Source organism: Tigriopus californicus, chromosome 9, assembly GCF_007210705.1.
Source record: "Tigriopus californicus strain San Diego chromosome 9, Tcal_SD_v2.1, whole genome shotgun sequence".
Lineage (NCBI taxonomy): Eukaryota > Metazoa > Arthropoda > Copepoda > Harpacticoida > Harpacticidae > Tigriopus > Tigriopus californicus.
In genome coordinates this window covers 1544932-1556170 of record NC_081448.1, presented here as the reverse complement: position 1 = coordinate 1556170, position 11239 = coordinate 1544932, and the positions used below count along the sequence as shown (strand labels likewise).

General features: G+C 44.1%; 4 protein-coding genes across 6 annotated transcripts; 3 read left to right on the top strand and 1 right to left on the bottom strand.

The window, feature by feature from the left end:
* Positions 1 to 164: 164 nt before the first annotated feature.
* On the top strand, positions 165 to 5900 carry LOC131886824 (tetratricopeptide repeat protein 21B-like). 2 transcript variants are annotated; one of them, XM_059235238.1, is made up of 3 exons: positions 165 to 221; positions 1819 to 2041; positions 2099 to 5900. In XM_059235238.1, the coding sequence occupies exons 2-3, from the start codon at positions 1832 to 1834 to the stop codon at positions 5867 to 5869; spliced, it is 3981 nt and encodes a 1326-aa protein (XP_059091221.1). In that variant the 5' UTR covers positions 165 to 221; positions 1819 to 1831; the 3' UTR covers positions 5870 to 5900. The 2 variants fall into 2 exon arrangements, with proteins under 2 accessions (XP_059091221.1, XP_059091222.1); XM_059235239.1 differs by lacking the exon at positions 165 to 221 and adding an exon at positions 1508 to 1545.
* LOC131886828 (probable acrylyl-CoA reductase AcuI) lies at positions 197 to 1439 on the bottom strand. The gene is made up of 2 exons (XM_059235245.1): positions 854 to 1439; positions 197 to 786 (listed from the first exon to the last, which is right to left on the bottom strand). The coding sequence occupies exons 1-2, from the start codon at positions 1350 to 1352 to the stop codon at positions 257 to 259; spliced, it is 1029 nt and encodes a 342-aa protein (XP_059091228.1). The 5' UTR covers positions 1353 to 1439; the 3' UTR covers positions 197 to 256.
* An 839-nt stretch (positions 5901 to 6739) lies between the features above and the next one.
* LOC131886827 (zinc finger protein 227-like) lies at positions 6740 to 8552 on the top strand. Its single transcript, XM_059235244.1, has 2 exons — positions 6740 to 8130; positions 8237 to 8552. The coding sequence occupies exons 1-2, from the start codon at positions 6803 to 6805 to the stop codon at positions 8382 to 8384; spliced, it is 1476 nt and encodes a 491-aa protein (XP_059091227.1). The 5' UTR covers positions 6740 to 6802; the 3' UTR covers positions 8385 to 8552.
* A 473-nt stretch (positions 8553 to 9025) lies between these two features.
* Positions 9026 to 11144, top strand: LOC131886826 (zinc finger protein 808-like). Of its 2 annotated transcripts, none has more exons than XM_059235241.1 (2): positions 9026 to 10933; positions 11007 to 11144. In XM_059235241.1, the coding sequence occupies exons 1-2, from the start codon at positions 9162 to 9164 to the stop codon at positions 11125 to 11127; spliced, it is 1893 nt and encodes a 630-aa protein (XP_059091224.1). In that variant the 5' UTR covers positions 9026 to 9161; the 3' UTR covers positions 11128 to 11144. The 2 variants fall into 2 exon arrangements, with proteins under 2 accessions (XP_059091224.1, XP_059091225.1); XM_059235242.1 differs by having other exon boundaries at positions 10985 to 11144.
* The last annotated feature ends 95 nt before the right edge of the window (positions 11145 to 11239 follow it).

The window sequence follows — 11239 nt, the reverse complement described above, 5'->3', positions numbered from 1 at the left end:
GGATGACGACGGCCTATTTGTACCACATGAGCTACCTCTTGATTGAAAATCTACCTGATATTGGTTTCGGGAGAGTTGACGAGGTTGAAACGAGTTCTAAGTTTCGTTCCGTCGTCAAGAAAAAGAAAGGATTCACGGCGATGATTTACCAGATAGGGGCAAGCAGGTATTAGATTGTTAATAATAGTATCGAAAATTGTTTCCTAAGAAAAGGTCTGCAGGTAATTTATTCTCGTAAAGATATCGAAAAGTATCATTACTCAGGGGTTACACAATAACGTCCTTCGATTTGCCCTTTCAACATCTTTTCAGCCACATCTGGAACTTGTTCCAAAGTCAGTAATTGGGCTTTTTCACAAACTTTGTCCAATTTTTTACTCTTAATGAGGGCCTCTGCGTACTTTCCGTACACCTCTTCTCTTTTGGCAACGGGTAATAGAGCAGATTCGACGCCAAGAAGTGACACGCCCCTTAAAATGAACGGAGCTACGGTTGTAGGTAGATTCATTCCACCAGCCAGTCCACAAGCTGCTACGGATCCTCCATACTTGGTACCACTTAGAACATTGGCCAAAACATTTCCACCCACTGTGTCAACGCAACCAGCCCATTGCTCTTTCACAAGAGGCTTGCCCTCGGCCTCAAAGTCAGATCTAGCCTTTACATCAGTTGCTCCCAAGGATTTTAACCAATCGGTTGAAGATGTTTTACCGGAGACCGCTGTCACTTTGTAACCTAGGTCTGCCAAAATCGCAATAGAAATGGACCCAACACCACCGGTAGAACCTAATAGACAAAACAGAGCAAATGCATACCATGGTTGAAAATATACCAAAAAGCGTCCGTGTGGTACCTGTCACCAAAATAGGCCCATGTTCTGGTTTGACACCATTGCGTACCAAAGCATCAACGCAAAGCATGGCTGTATAGCCACCGGTGCCAATTTGGGCTGCTCCGAGGGCGTCTAGTCCTTTGGGCATCTTCATAGCCCATTCCGATCTCAGAGAAGCAAGCTGAGCAAATCCTCCATAGTGATCCGTACCCACGCCCCAACCGTTCATGATCACTTCATCACCTTCTTTGAATAAGTCGGACTTTGACTCTTGAACTGTTCCAGCGATATCAATCCCTCCAATCATGGGGGGCTTCAATCCGGGGTACTTTCCGGAGACCACCAAGGCGTCTTTGTAATTCAAGCTCGAGTATTTGACCTTCACCAACAGGTTGCATTCACCGGGAGAGTTTTTCACCGTACTTTGTAGCGGTAGTTCGATGACAGGCAAGGTCTCTACTTGGGCAGAGACCCCCTTGGTACGGGTAATCAAGGCGCGAATAGTTTTGGCGGATGACATTCTTCCTGCAGCAACGGCTGGATGTTTGATGCAACTTATTTTAGTTGGGCTTCATGAACCGAAAGAGTGATACGTCTTGTGTTGTGGAGTACAGGTTTTTAGTTCCCTGTCAGGCCACCAGGGGGATTGATTCGCAATATCAAGTCCATAAACTCAGCCTCAAAGAAAGCGTAATTAGACCAAAAAGTTCAATGTAAATGAACTTCTAAACTTCTCTTCCCATTGTAAAATGTATTTGAGAGCATACCAAACAAAATGTAAGAAGTTAGTGCTTGCCTAAAAATTGTGAACGTCAGATTCGGTTCCTCTATAAGATAGATAATGTCCTTTATAGCGCAAGAAGATTTGCAATCGGCGAATTACTTTGTTGAAGTCTAAGGGTATTGTGGTCTAAAAAATTGATGGATATTTTAGAACGTTCAAATAACGAGAAAAAGCAACTCTTTTTCGAATGTTGTTCTTTCAGATCAAACTCCAAAATGGCGGATCCAGATACCTTGATCAAAGGAAAAATCCATTATTTTGGACGGGGGAAATACTACCACTCCATGCAAGTTGCTGCTGTAGAAGGAATGAAACGATTCAGCGGTGATCCCGCATTCAAATTCTTCTACGGCATGGCTCTGGTTCTTGAAGGTCGGGTTCAAGAAGGAATCAGAGAGTTAGATCCATTGCAAAGCTATTCAGAGGTATATAAATCTTTGGTCTTAATTGTGTTAAAAACTGCAAGTTCTTACTACACTTAGGTTATGCTGGGATCGTTATTGGCCTTGATTCACGCCCACAAGTTATGTTTGACTGTGGATAAAGAGGCTGTGGCGCTATATGATAGTAAACTGAAGGAAGAAAGAAAGCGGGCGGATGATCAAGCCTTGTATTATGCCGGAGTGTTCCTATTTTACATAGAGAAAATGGACAAGGCTAAGGAGTATGTGGACCGCCTGTTGAAAATCAACCCGCAATCCAAGGATGGTCTCATTTTGAAAGGCTGGGTGGAAGTTTTCCAAGTCCGCGAGAGCTTTAACAAGAACACATTCCAATACTTTGAGGCTGTTCTCAAGACCAACAATCGCAACATTGAGGCTCTCTTCGGCAAGGCCAAGTACTTTGAGATGTGTGGAGATTTCGACCAAGCCAACCAAACACTAAGTACACTGGTGGTGGTGTATCCAAAGTTTCCACCGCCCTTGATAGAGAAAATGAAGGTGGAACTTGCTCTCCAAGATTGGGAACAAGCCGAGGACACGGCAAATAGGGTCCTCGCGATTGAACCCAGGAACATAGAAGCAACCAAGTTCAAAATTCTCCAACTGATTTGTAGAAAGGGACAGTATGAAGATGCTGGGCTGCAACTGCGAAGATTGTATGCCGAATTGGAACGAGTGGAACAGAAGAACGCCATTCAATTCAGGTTGAATGCCCAATTGTTCTCCAGGATTTGTGGCCGTGACCCTATTGTGTTGGAAGTAACAGCCATGTTTGCGGAGAAAGCAGCTTCGATCGACGCGAACAGTTCCATTTGTATGGTTGAGGTCGGTTACCAATGTCTCCTCCGTGGCAAAGTGAAAGACGCACAAAGATATTACAAGCAGGCCACCAAATTGGACGAATCGTCAGTCTTAGCTTTGAGTGGAATCGTAGCTTGCCAACTCAAAGAAAAGCAATTTGAAATTGCCAAGGAGCAATTGGAGTTCCTTGAAGAGATCCAAAGCACCGTGAGTAACCGATCTGAAATTCTTTTCATGAGCGCCATTTTGAAAAGACATACAGGCAAATTGCCCCACGAAGTCATGCAATTGTTGGACGACGCCGTGGAAACTCATTTTAAATCTGTGCGAGGGATGCCTTTTGGCACCGATTATCTGACCGTCATGAATCCTGATTATGTCACTGAACTTGTGCGAGAATATCTCCTCTATGCTCCGTCTGAACCCACCACGCAGGGACAGGCCATTGCTCCTGCCCTCAGAAGAACTTTGATGGTCCTGGAACCGGTTACCAAAGCTTGTCCGGGCCTCAGGGATGCTCAGTTTTTGGTAGCCAAAGCCAAATATTTGTCTGGAGACCTCAAATCAGCTTTAAGTACCTTACGCCATGTCCTGGACAATATTGATCCCACATTTGCAGAGGCTCATCTTTTAATGGCTCAAGTCCAACTCCGACAAGGCCATTACTTGAACGCGCAGCAAAGTTTGGAAGTGGGACTTAGTTACAACTTCGAGGTGCGCGATCATCCGATTTATCACCTGATCAATGCCAAAGTATTGAAGGAGCAGGGTGATGTGGCGGCAGCCATCAAGACCCTTCAAACGGCAATGCAATTGATAAAGAAGAAAAAGGCAACCAACGCCAAATCTAACACGGTTGGCTCCTCCATTGAGTTCTCTACTATGGACAAAGTGTCCTTATACTTGGAATTGGCCGATTGCTATCGAATGAATGGTCAAAACCAAGAGGCATCGAGGGTCATGCAAGAAGCCATGAGCGAACACCAAGGCACGGGTGAAGAAATTCGGATCACGGTAGCTAATGCCGATCTGGCCTTGGAGAAGGGAGAAACAGACACGGCTCTCAACATCCTCAGGACTATTGGACCCGAGCAACCTTACTACCTTCAAGCCATGGAGAAAATGGCACAAATCTACTTGCATCACAGGAAGGATAAAAAGCTGTACGCCCAATGCTACAGACAGATTGTGGACCGTAATCCAACCCCTCAGAGCTATGCACTTTTGGGTGATGCTTATATGGCTATTCAAGAACCAGACCGAGCATTAGAAATATATGAGCAAGCCGTCAAAAGAAACCCTAGAGATTCCATTCTCGCGGCTAAGATGGGCCAAGCCTTGCAAAAGACACATCAGTATGGAAAGGCCATCAACTATTACAAAGAAGCGGTCAAAAACGAGGATAACAATCCCCTTCGCTTTGACATGGCTGAACTCCAAATGAAACTGAAACAATTTGAAAAAGCAGAGCGGACCATTCAACAAGCTCTTGATCTAGAGGGTCAAACAGGCTTAAATGACATCAACTCTCTAATCATACAAGCCAAGTTTCACACACTCAGGGCTAACATATTTGAGAGAAATAATAATATGGAGGCTGCCATTAAGGCCTTGAGCGATACCAAAGATATGCGAAGCCGGATCTTAAAGCGAGTTCAAGTGGAACAACCGGATTCTGTCTTGGAACAAAGACAGCTCACCGCCAAGATTTGCCACCAAATCGCTGAACACTCCGTTATGCAACGGAATTACGATGCAGCGATTTTGCAATACAAAGAGTCCCTTCAATTTCATCCTGAAGATGATGTTGCTTTGTGCGCTCTGGCCCGACTCTACCTTATGAACGACGATTTGGACCAATGTCAGTACACGTGCATGACCTTACTCAGGAATGACAAGGAGAACGAAGAGGCCACCATCATGATGGCGGATTTAGCCTTTAGGAAGAACGACTACGAGTCGGCCATGTTCCATTTTCAACAATTGCTACAGAAAAGACCCGACTATTGGGTGGCTTTGGCCAGGTTGGTAGAGGTGATGAGAAGGACGGGCAACCTTCAGGATGTTCCACAGTATCTGACCAAATCAGAAGAGTTCGTTGGCAACCGAGCCTCTTTGGAACCTGGACTTTGCTTTTGCAAAGGCTTGTACGAATGGTACGCCGGAAACCCGAACGATGCTCTCAAGCTCTTTAATAAAGCTCGTAAGGATAACGAATGGGGACAGAGGGCAATCTACAGCATGATTGAGATCTGCTTAAATCCAGACAATGTCATGCTCGGGGGAGAGGTCTTTGAAAGTGTCGACTCCGAAGTCCACGCCGACTCGCGAGATAGCGAGGAAATGGCTTTGAGGACGGCTGACAAGCTCTTGAGGGAGCTGAAACCCAAGCCAGGTCAACAAATGATCAGCTATCAGCTCCTTCAGGGCATGCTCCTCTTGGCCAGTAAGAACAAGACCAATATCGAACGAGCCTTGCAAGATTTCATGACCGTTGCTGCCCAAGATGTGCAAGGCAGGGAGAATGTCGGCGCCATCCTGGGCATAGCCACAGCGTATCAGCTCTTGAAGCAAACCCCAAGAGCGAGGAATCAATTAAAGCGTGTGGCGAAACATAGCTGGAACTTTGAGGATGCCGAACAATTGGAGAAATGCTGGCTTCTTCTGGGCGACATTTATATCCAAGGTGGGAAGTATGACATGGCTACCGAGTTACTGAGAAAGGTTCTGCTTCATAACAAGTCCAGCACGAAAGCCTATGAATATATGGGATATATCATGGAGAAGGAGTCGTCGTACAAGGATGCAGCTCAGCATTATGAGCACGCTTGGCGGTTCAGCAACAAGGCCAATCCAGCAGTTGGCTACAAGCTGGCCTTCAACTATATGAAGGCCAAGCGCTTTGCCGATGCCATTGACGTTTGTCATGAGATTTTGGAAAAATACCCCAATTATCCGAAAGTGCGCAAAGAAATTTTGGAAAAGTCCAGAGACAATTTGCGGCGTTGATCGACCTGTTCAAATTAAACAGTTTTTCTCTGTGTAATGGATATAAGTACTGGGCAAGCCGGTAAAAATATTTCCCCCAAATCTCGATTTTTTACTTTGCCTTCAGTGTACTAAAGACCTACATTAATTTTCTTCAGTTTAGTCATATCCAAGAATAAGAATGAATGAGATTGAGGCACAGAAGGAGCATGGTTGAGATACCTATCGTAAACTCGACCATAGACCGCTGATTGCGTTCGTCCTTGATCCAAACAAACCTTGTGTTTTGTCATGTCTTTGGTTTTAGCACGATTAAAATACCCAGTCACTCTCTAAAACTCCCCCTTGTCTCTAAAAAACTCCCAAAGGGCTCTTTGATGCTACTGACACCCTGAAATGGATATAAACAAATGAGAAACAAACCAAACCCAAAAACAGAAGTGAGATAAGAGACCCCCAAAATGGAACTACTCGCACCAGCAATAGACTGGTCTTCCCTTGAATTGGCCAAAGATTTACAACTCCTGGAATTTAATCCTTGGGTTGTGATCACCCGACGGTCTTTAGACTTTGATATAAATGAAAGAACGCCCTCAATTGCGATGATGGCTTTCTTAAATGGTAAATCCAAAGTCTTTATCTTGAGTGTGCTGAATCGGAAGATGGTCAATTGCAAGGACTTGAAACAATCTTGCATTCCAACTCAAACGACGCCTTGTTTGAAATACATCAATCATGTCACGATTCCAACGACGAAATAAGTGACATGGTGGAGGGTCTTCTTGACTCTAAGCCTCTCTTCGAAGCACAACCATGGAAAGGTCCTGGGACAAATTTGAGCCCTAACTCATTTTTCAGCTCCGATGACGACACCCTGAACTCTTATCCAACTCAAACGACGCCTTGTTTGAAATACATCAATCATGTCACGATTCCAAAGACGAAATAAGTGACATGGTGGAGGGTCTTCTTGACTCTAAGCCTCTCTTCGAAGCACAACCATGGAAAGGTCCTGGGACAAATTTGAGCCCTAACTCATTTTTCAGCTCCGATGACGACACCCTGAACTCTTATGCAAGTGAGAATGACCAAATTAGTACCGACTTTGACCTACATGACCTCCAGGAAGACGGTTTAACGGGCATGTCCGATGCTGCCCAAATAAAGATTTTAGTCAATGATCACACTTCTCATTCAGGTAGCTCAAAAGTTTCTTGCTCATTGTGCAAAAAGCTCTTTAAGAATATCGAAAGCCTAAAAACTCACCAGAGAAGGATTCACAAGGATGGTCGATCACCAAAGCGAAAGTCCAAGAAGTTTTTGGAACACTTGCGTGATGTGGTATGTCCTCATTGTGAATCTCGATTCCACGTGGGCCGGGATTTGTTCTTCCATTTAAAAGTGGTCCATTGTTTGTCCGATGAAGAGATTCAAAAGGACTTTCATGTTCCAATTTGCTACATATGTCAACAAGCTTTCGCCACATATGGCCTTCAGCAGATGCACAAGAAGATCGATCATCTCCTGGGCAAATGGAAGTGCTCCATTTGCTTAAAAGATTTCAGACATGGCGGAGAAGTTCAAGAGCATTATCAAGGCAACCATCAGCCAGAAGAGTTCCACATCAAATGTGCCTTATGCCAAGCTGAACTTTGCTTTACAACCGGGTTCGACGTGGTGAAGGAGCACTGGGATCATTGCTTGAAGGCGAAACTGACAGAGGATCGGTTGAAAAATGCCCCTAAATATCTGGCCAAGAGATACGTTTGCGACGAGTGCGGAAGGGCGTTTCAAAGCCAACGACTTTTGAATGACCACCAAGATGAGCATCGAGGAATTCTGAAGCACTCGTGCTCAAATTGCGATTACAAGACTGGAACCATCCGAAAATTGAGATCCCACATGCATTATTGGCATTCCGGGAAACCGGGCTACAAACCACCCCTCGTGGCTTGTGAGATCTGTGGCCAACAGGTGTATAAGACAAACCTGTGGAAGCACGTGGCCAACCGTCATGAAAAGAAGGCCTTTTCTTGCGATAAGTGCGACAAGAAGTTCGGAACCGACTTGTCCCTTCGTGCCCATAAGGAAACAGTGCATCCTGAGAACACGATTACATGCAACATTTGTGGCATTCAAGTCAAGCATATGGCCAAGCTAAAGGTACACATGGCCTCCCATCAGCCTCCCAAGTACTTTTGTCGTTTCTGTCCCAAGGCTCTCAAAACGACTGTTAGCCTGGCCAATCACGAGCGAATCCACACTGGGGAGAATCCCTACAAGTGAGTTAACAACACTTGATTCATGAGACTTCTGAGACACACTAAGGAGTGTTATTGACGTTATCTTGGCAACACTTTAATTCGTTTGACTATCGCCTACTTTCAGATGTGATACATGTTCCTTTGCTTGTGCGACTGCTGGAAACTTGCTCATCCATAAGAAAAGGAAGCACAATCTACAAAAGGTCAACTTCTACTTACCCGCCTCAAGAACCGTACTTCCAAATGAAAAAGCTGATCAAGTGTGTGCTTGAACATAACTAATCGCCCAAGGTTAAAACTATTTGGTCTTAATGTAGTCTTCAAATGACGTTCAGTTCATGATTTCAGACACATTAAGTCCAGATACTGATACTGTGATAAGCACAAAATAAGCAAAGATGAAGACATTTTTGAACCCACATCCACTCAAAATGTGAATTAAAATATGTACATTTTCGTATAATCATCTGAAAGGAAGCGCTCGTTGAAGTCTCATCGCAATGATTGAAGAAGTTGGGACTGTACATTTTAATGTGCGTATTAAGACCACCTTCAACCCCTCGAGAATCCAGGCTCATTCGAACAATGAAGTCCACCTCTCTTCTTTCTTGGGCGCCTTCATTGTTTTATTTGCTTCTCTATAATATTCGTAGGGAATACGTAGGCTGTATTGATCTTTCAAGTCAGAAGTGGACAAATTTTTAAGAAGCATTCCAGATCAACCCTACATTCAAGGACTAGCTCGGTCTGCCAACTCAAATTCGTTGATAGAGCAAATAGTATGTAAAGTGTAAAAGGTAAAAAGGAGACGAAACATGACCTTTCAATTTTAATATTACTGGGCATTACATTCCTCGTAGCGATTAGAAAAGTCCGTGAAAAAACAAACCAAGCCAAACCAAAAAGAAATATATTGGTCCCTCAGGAATGCTTCGGTCACCCTGGCGAAAAAGTGACGATTGTCTGACATTTAGAAGGACGGTGAAGCACCAAATGTTTACTCTCTTCGACAAAAAAAATCTAAAACATTTTCGCATAAATATAAGTCTATGAACATGGCTTCCGACCAAGAACCAATTGATTGGACTCAACTTCATTTAAGTGAAGATCTTCAGCTCCTCGACTTTGATCCATGGATCGTCATTACCCGCCAAACTCTGGATTTTGACACAAAGGGGAACAAGCCATTCATATCCATGATGATGTTTCTCGATACCAAATCCAGGGTATTCATCTTGAGTGTCGTTTATCGAACCTACAAGGAAGGTCCTATCCAGAACTTGGAGCAAGTGAATCAACTAATTCACGAGTTTTTCGAAGATCGACACCCATGTTGGGGATATGGATCAGATGAGGATTTGCCAAGACCCTATTCTCACCAATATGCGACCAAATGTACGGTTTTAGTGGCCAAACAAGGCGATCAGTGTGGTTGGTGCTATGAAAAATATCTGTCGATTGAATCTAATGACGATTCCGGGACCAATATGGATTCAATACTAGAAGACTTGGTGGAAAATGCCATGGATTCAAAACCACTATTTGAAGTGAGAGATCGAGGTTCAGATCAAGGGAATTGCGGTAAAGAAATCTCTATGGAAGAACCCTTGGGCGGTAGTGAGTATTGTCCAATAGTCGATGATATGGAGAACACCATTGACAATACTGACAAGCTCGATGCATTGGAGAACAAACCAGATCAAGAGGATCAAGCGGCGCACAACTACAATCGAACTTTGATTCCTTGCCCTTTATGCGAGAAGTCGTTCAAAAGCTCATATAGTCTTAGGGCTCATCATCGCCGATCTCATCAATGTGAGAATTCCAATCCGGTAAGTCGTGGCAAACTTCTAGAATATCAACGTAACGTCCAATGTTCGATTTGTGATGCCCAATTTCGCCTCGGCAAACAACTATTTCCTCACCTAAAAACTATTCACCAATTGTCAGATGAGGAGATCATGAAATCGTTCCATGTTCCCAAGTGCTGGATTTGTCACCGAGCTTTTGCCACACTTTCCATTCAAACAATGCATAAGAAAAGAGATCACCTCTTGGGAAAGTGGCAATGTTCCGTTTGTCTTGAAGTCCTGAGACATGGCCAAGAGCTTCATGATCACTACGAGACCCAGCACAAACCAGAAGAATTTAAAGTCAAGTGTTCCATGTGCCAGAAAGAACTGTGCTTCACGAACGGATTTCATACGGTTTTGGATCATTGGGCCAGCTGTTTGAAATTAAAGAACATCGAATCCCGATCAAAGACAAGCAGCCGTTCCGAGAGTAAAAGATTCGTCTGTGATGAATGTGGTAGATTTTTTCAGTTCAAAAGCGCCTTATCTGATCACCAAGATGAGCATCAAGGCATCTTGAAGCACGAGTGCTCCAAATGTGACTACAAAACTGGAACAGCATCGAAACTAACGGCACACCGAAAATATTGGCATTCAGCCCGGGCTCGAAAGTTTCAAAAGAAGACTTTGGTGTCGTGTGAAATCTGTGGAACGCAAGTGGAACAGTCGTATTTGTCCCGACACATTGCCAATAACCATGAAACTCCAGCTTGGCCTTGTAATGAGTGTGAGAAACGGTTTGGAACCGAGATCACGCTAAAAAGACATAAAAGCACCGTTCATTCCAAGACCATGGTAGATTGCCAGGTGTGCGGCGTGCAGGTCAAGTGTGCGGAGAAACTGAAGGTCCATATGGCCATTCATTTACCACCAAAATATTTCTGTCGCTTTTGTGGCAAAGGTCTCAAGTCCACGGTGAGCTTAGGCAACCACGAGAGGAAGGTCCACACAGGTGAAAATCCATATCGGTAAGAGGTTTTCTTCATTCTTATATACTTGCTGCTTTCTTTGCTCCCTAGAGAGTTCGTGTTCTTGTTCCAGATGCGAGACTTGTCCGTTTGCCTGTGCCTCCAGTGGAGAGTTATTGTTGCACAAAAAGCGACAACACAATGTTCCGAAAGTGCATTTTTATAAGTATATGAAGAATGCATCCTCGAAATAAAGCAAGACCACTGATGACAGGCGCATTTAGATACTCATTTTAAGCGTCGTTTGCATCGCGATTAGATATGTTCCAACATGTTTCAAAGGAAAAACAGTACTTTTTGCGTTGT

Excerpts from the sequence above, each read along its gene's own strand:
- LOC131886828 (XM_059235245.1), bottom strand. The coding sequence starts at position 1,352 with ATGTCATCCGCCAAAACTATTCGCGCCTTGATTACCCGTACCAAGGGG. Across the intron at positions 787-853 it reads TGGGCCTATTTTGGTGACAG|GTTCTACCGGTGGTGTTGGG; the intron begins GTACCACACGGA and ends TTTGTCTATTAG.
- LOC131886824 (XM_059235238.1), top strand. The coding sequence starts at position 1,832 with ATGGCGGATCCAGATACCTTGATCAAAGGAAAAATCCATTATTTTGGA. Across the intron at positions 2,042-2,098 it reads CATTGCAAAGCTATTCAGAG|GTTATGCTGGGATCGTTATT; the intron begins GTATATAAATCT and ends TACTACACTTAG.
- LOC131886827 (XM_059235244.1), top strand. The coding sequence starts at position 6,803 with ATGGTGGAGGGTCTTCTTGACTCTAAGCCTCTCTTCGAAGCACAACCA. Across the intron at positions 8,131-8,236 it reads ACTGGGGAGAATCCCTACAA|ATGTGATACATGTTCCTTTG; the intron begins GTGAGTTAACAA and ends GCCTACTTTCAG.
- LOC131886826 (XM_059235241.1), top strand. The coding sequence starts at position 9,162 with ATGAACATGGCTTCCGACCAAGAACCAATTGATTGGACTCAACTTCAT. Across the intron at positions 10,934-11,006 it reads ACAGGTGAAAATCCATATCG|ATGCGAGACTTGTCCGTTTG; the intron begins GTAAGAGGTTTT and ends TTCTTGTTCCAG.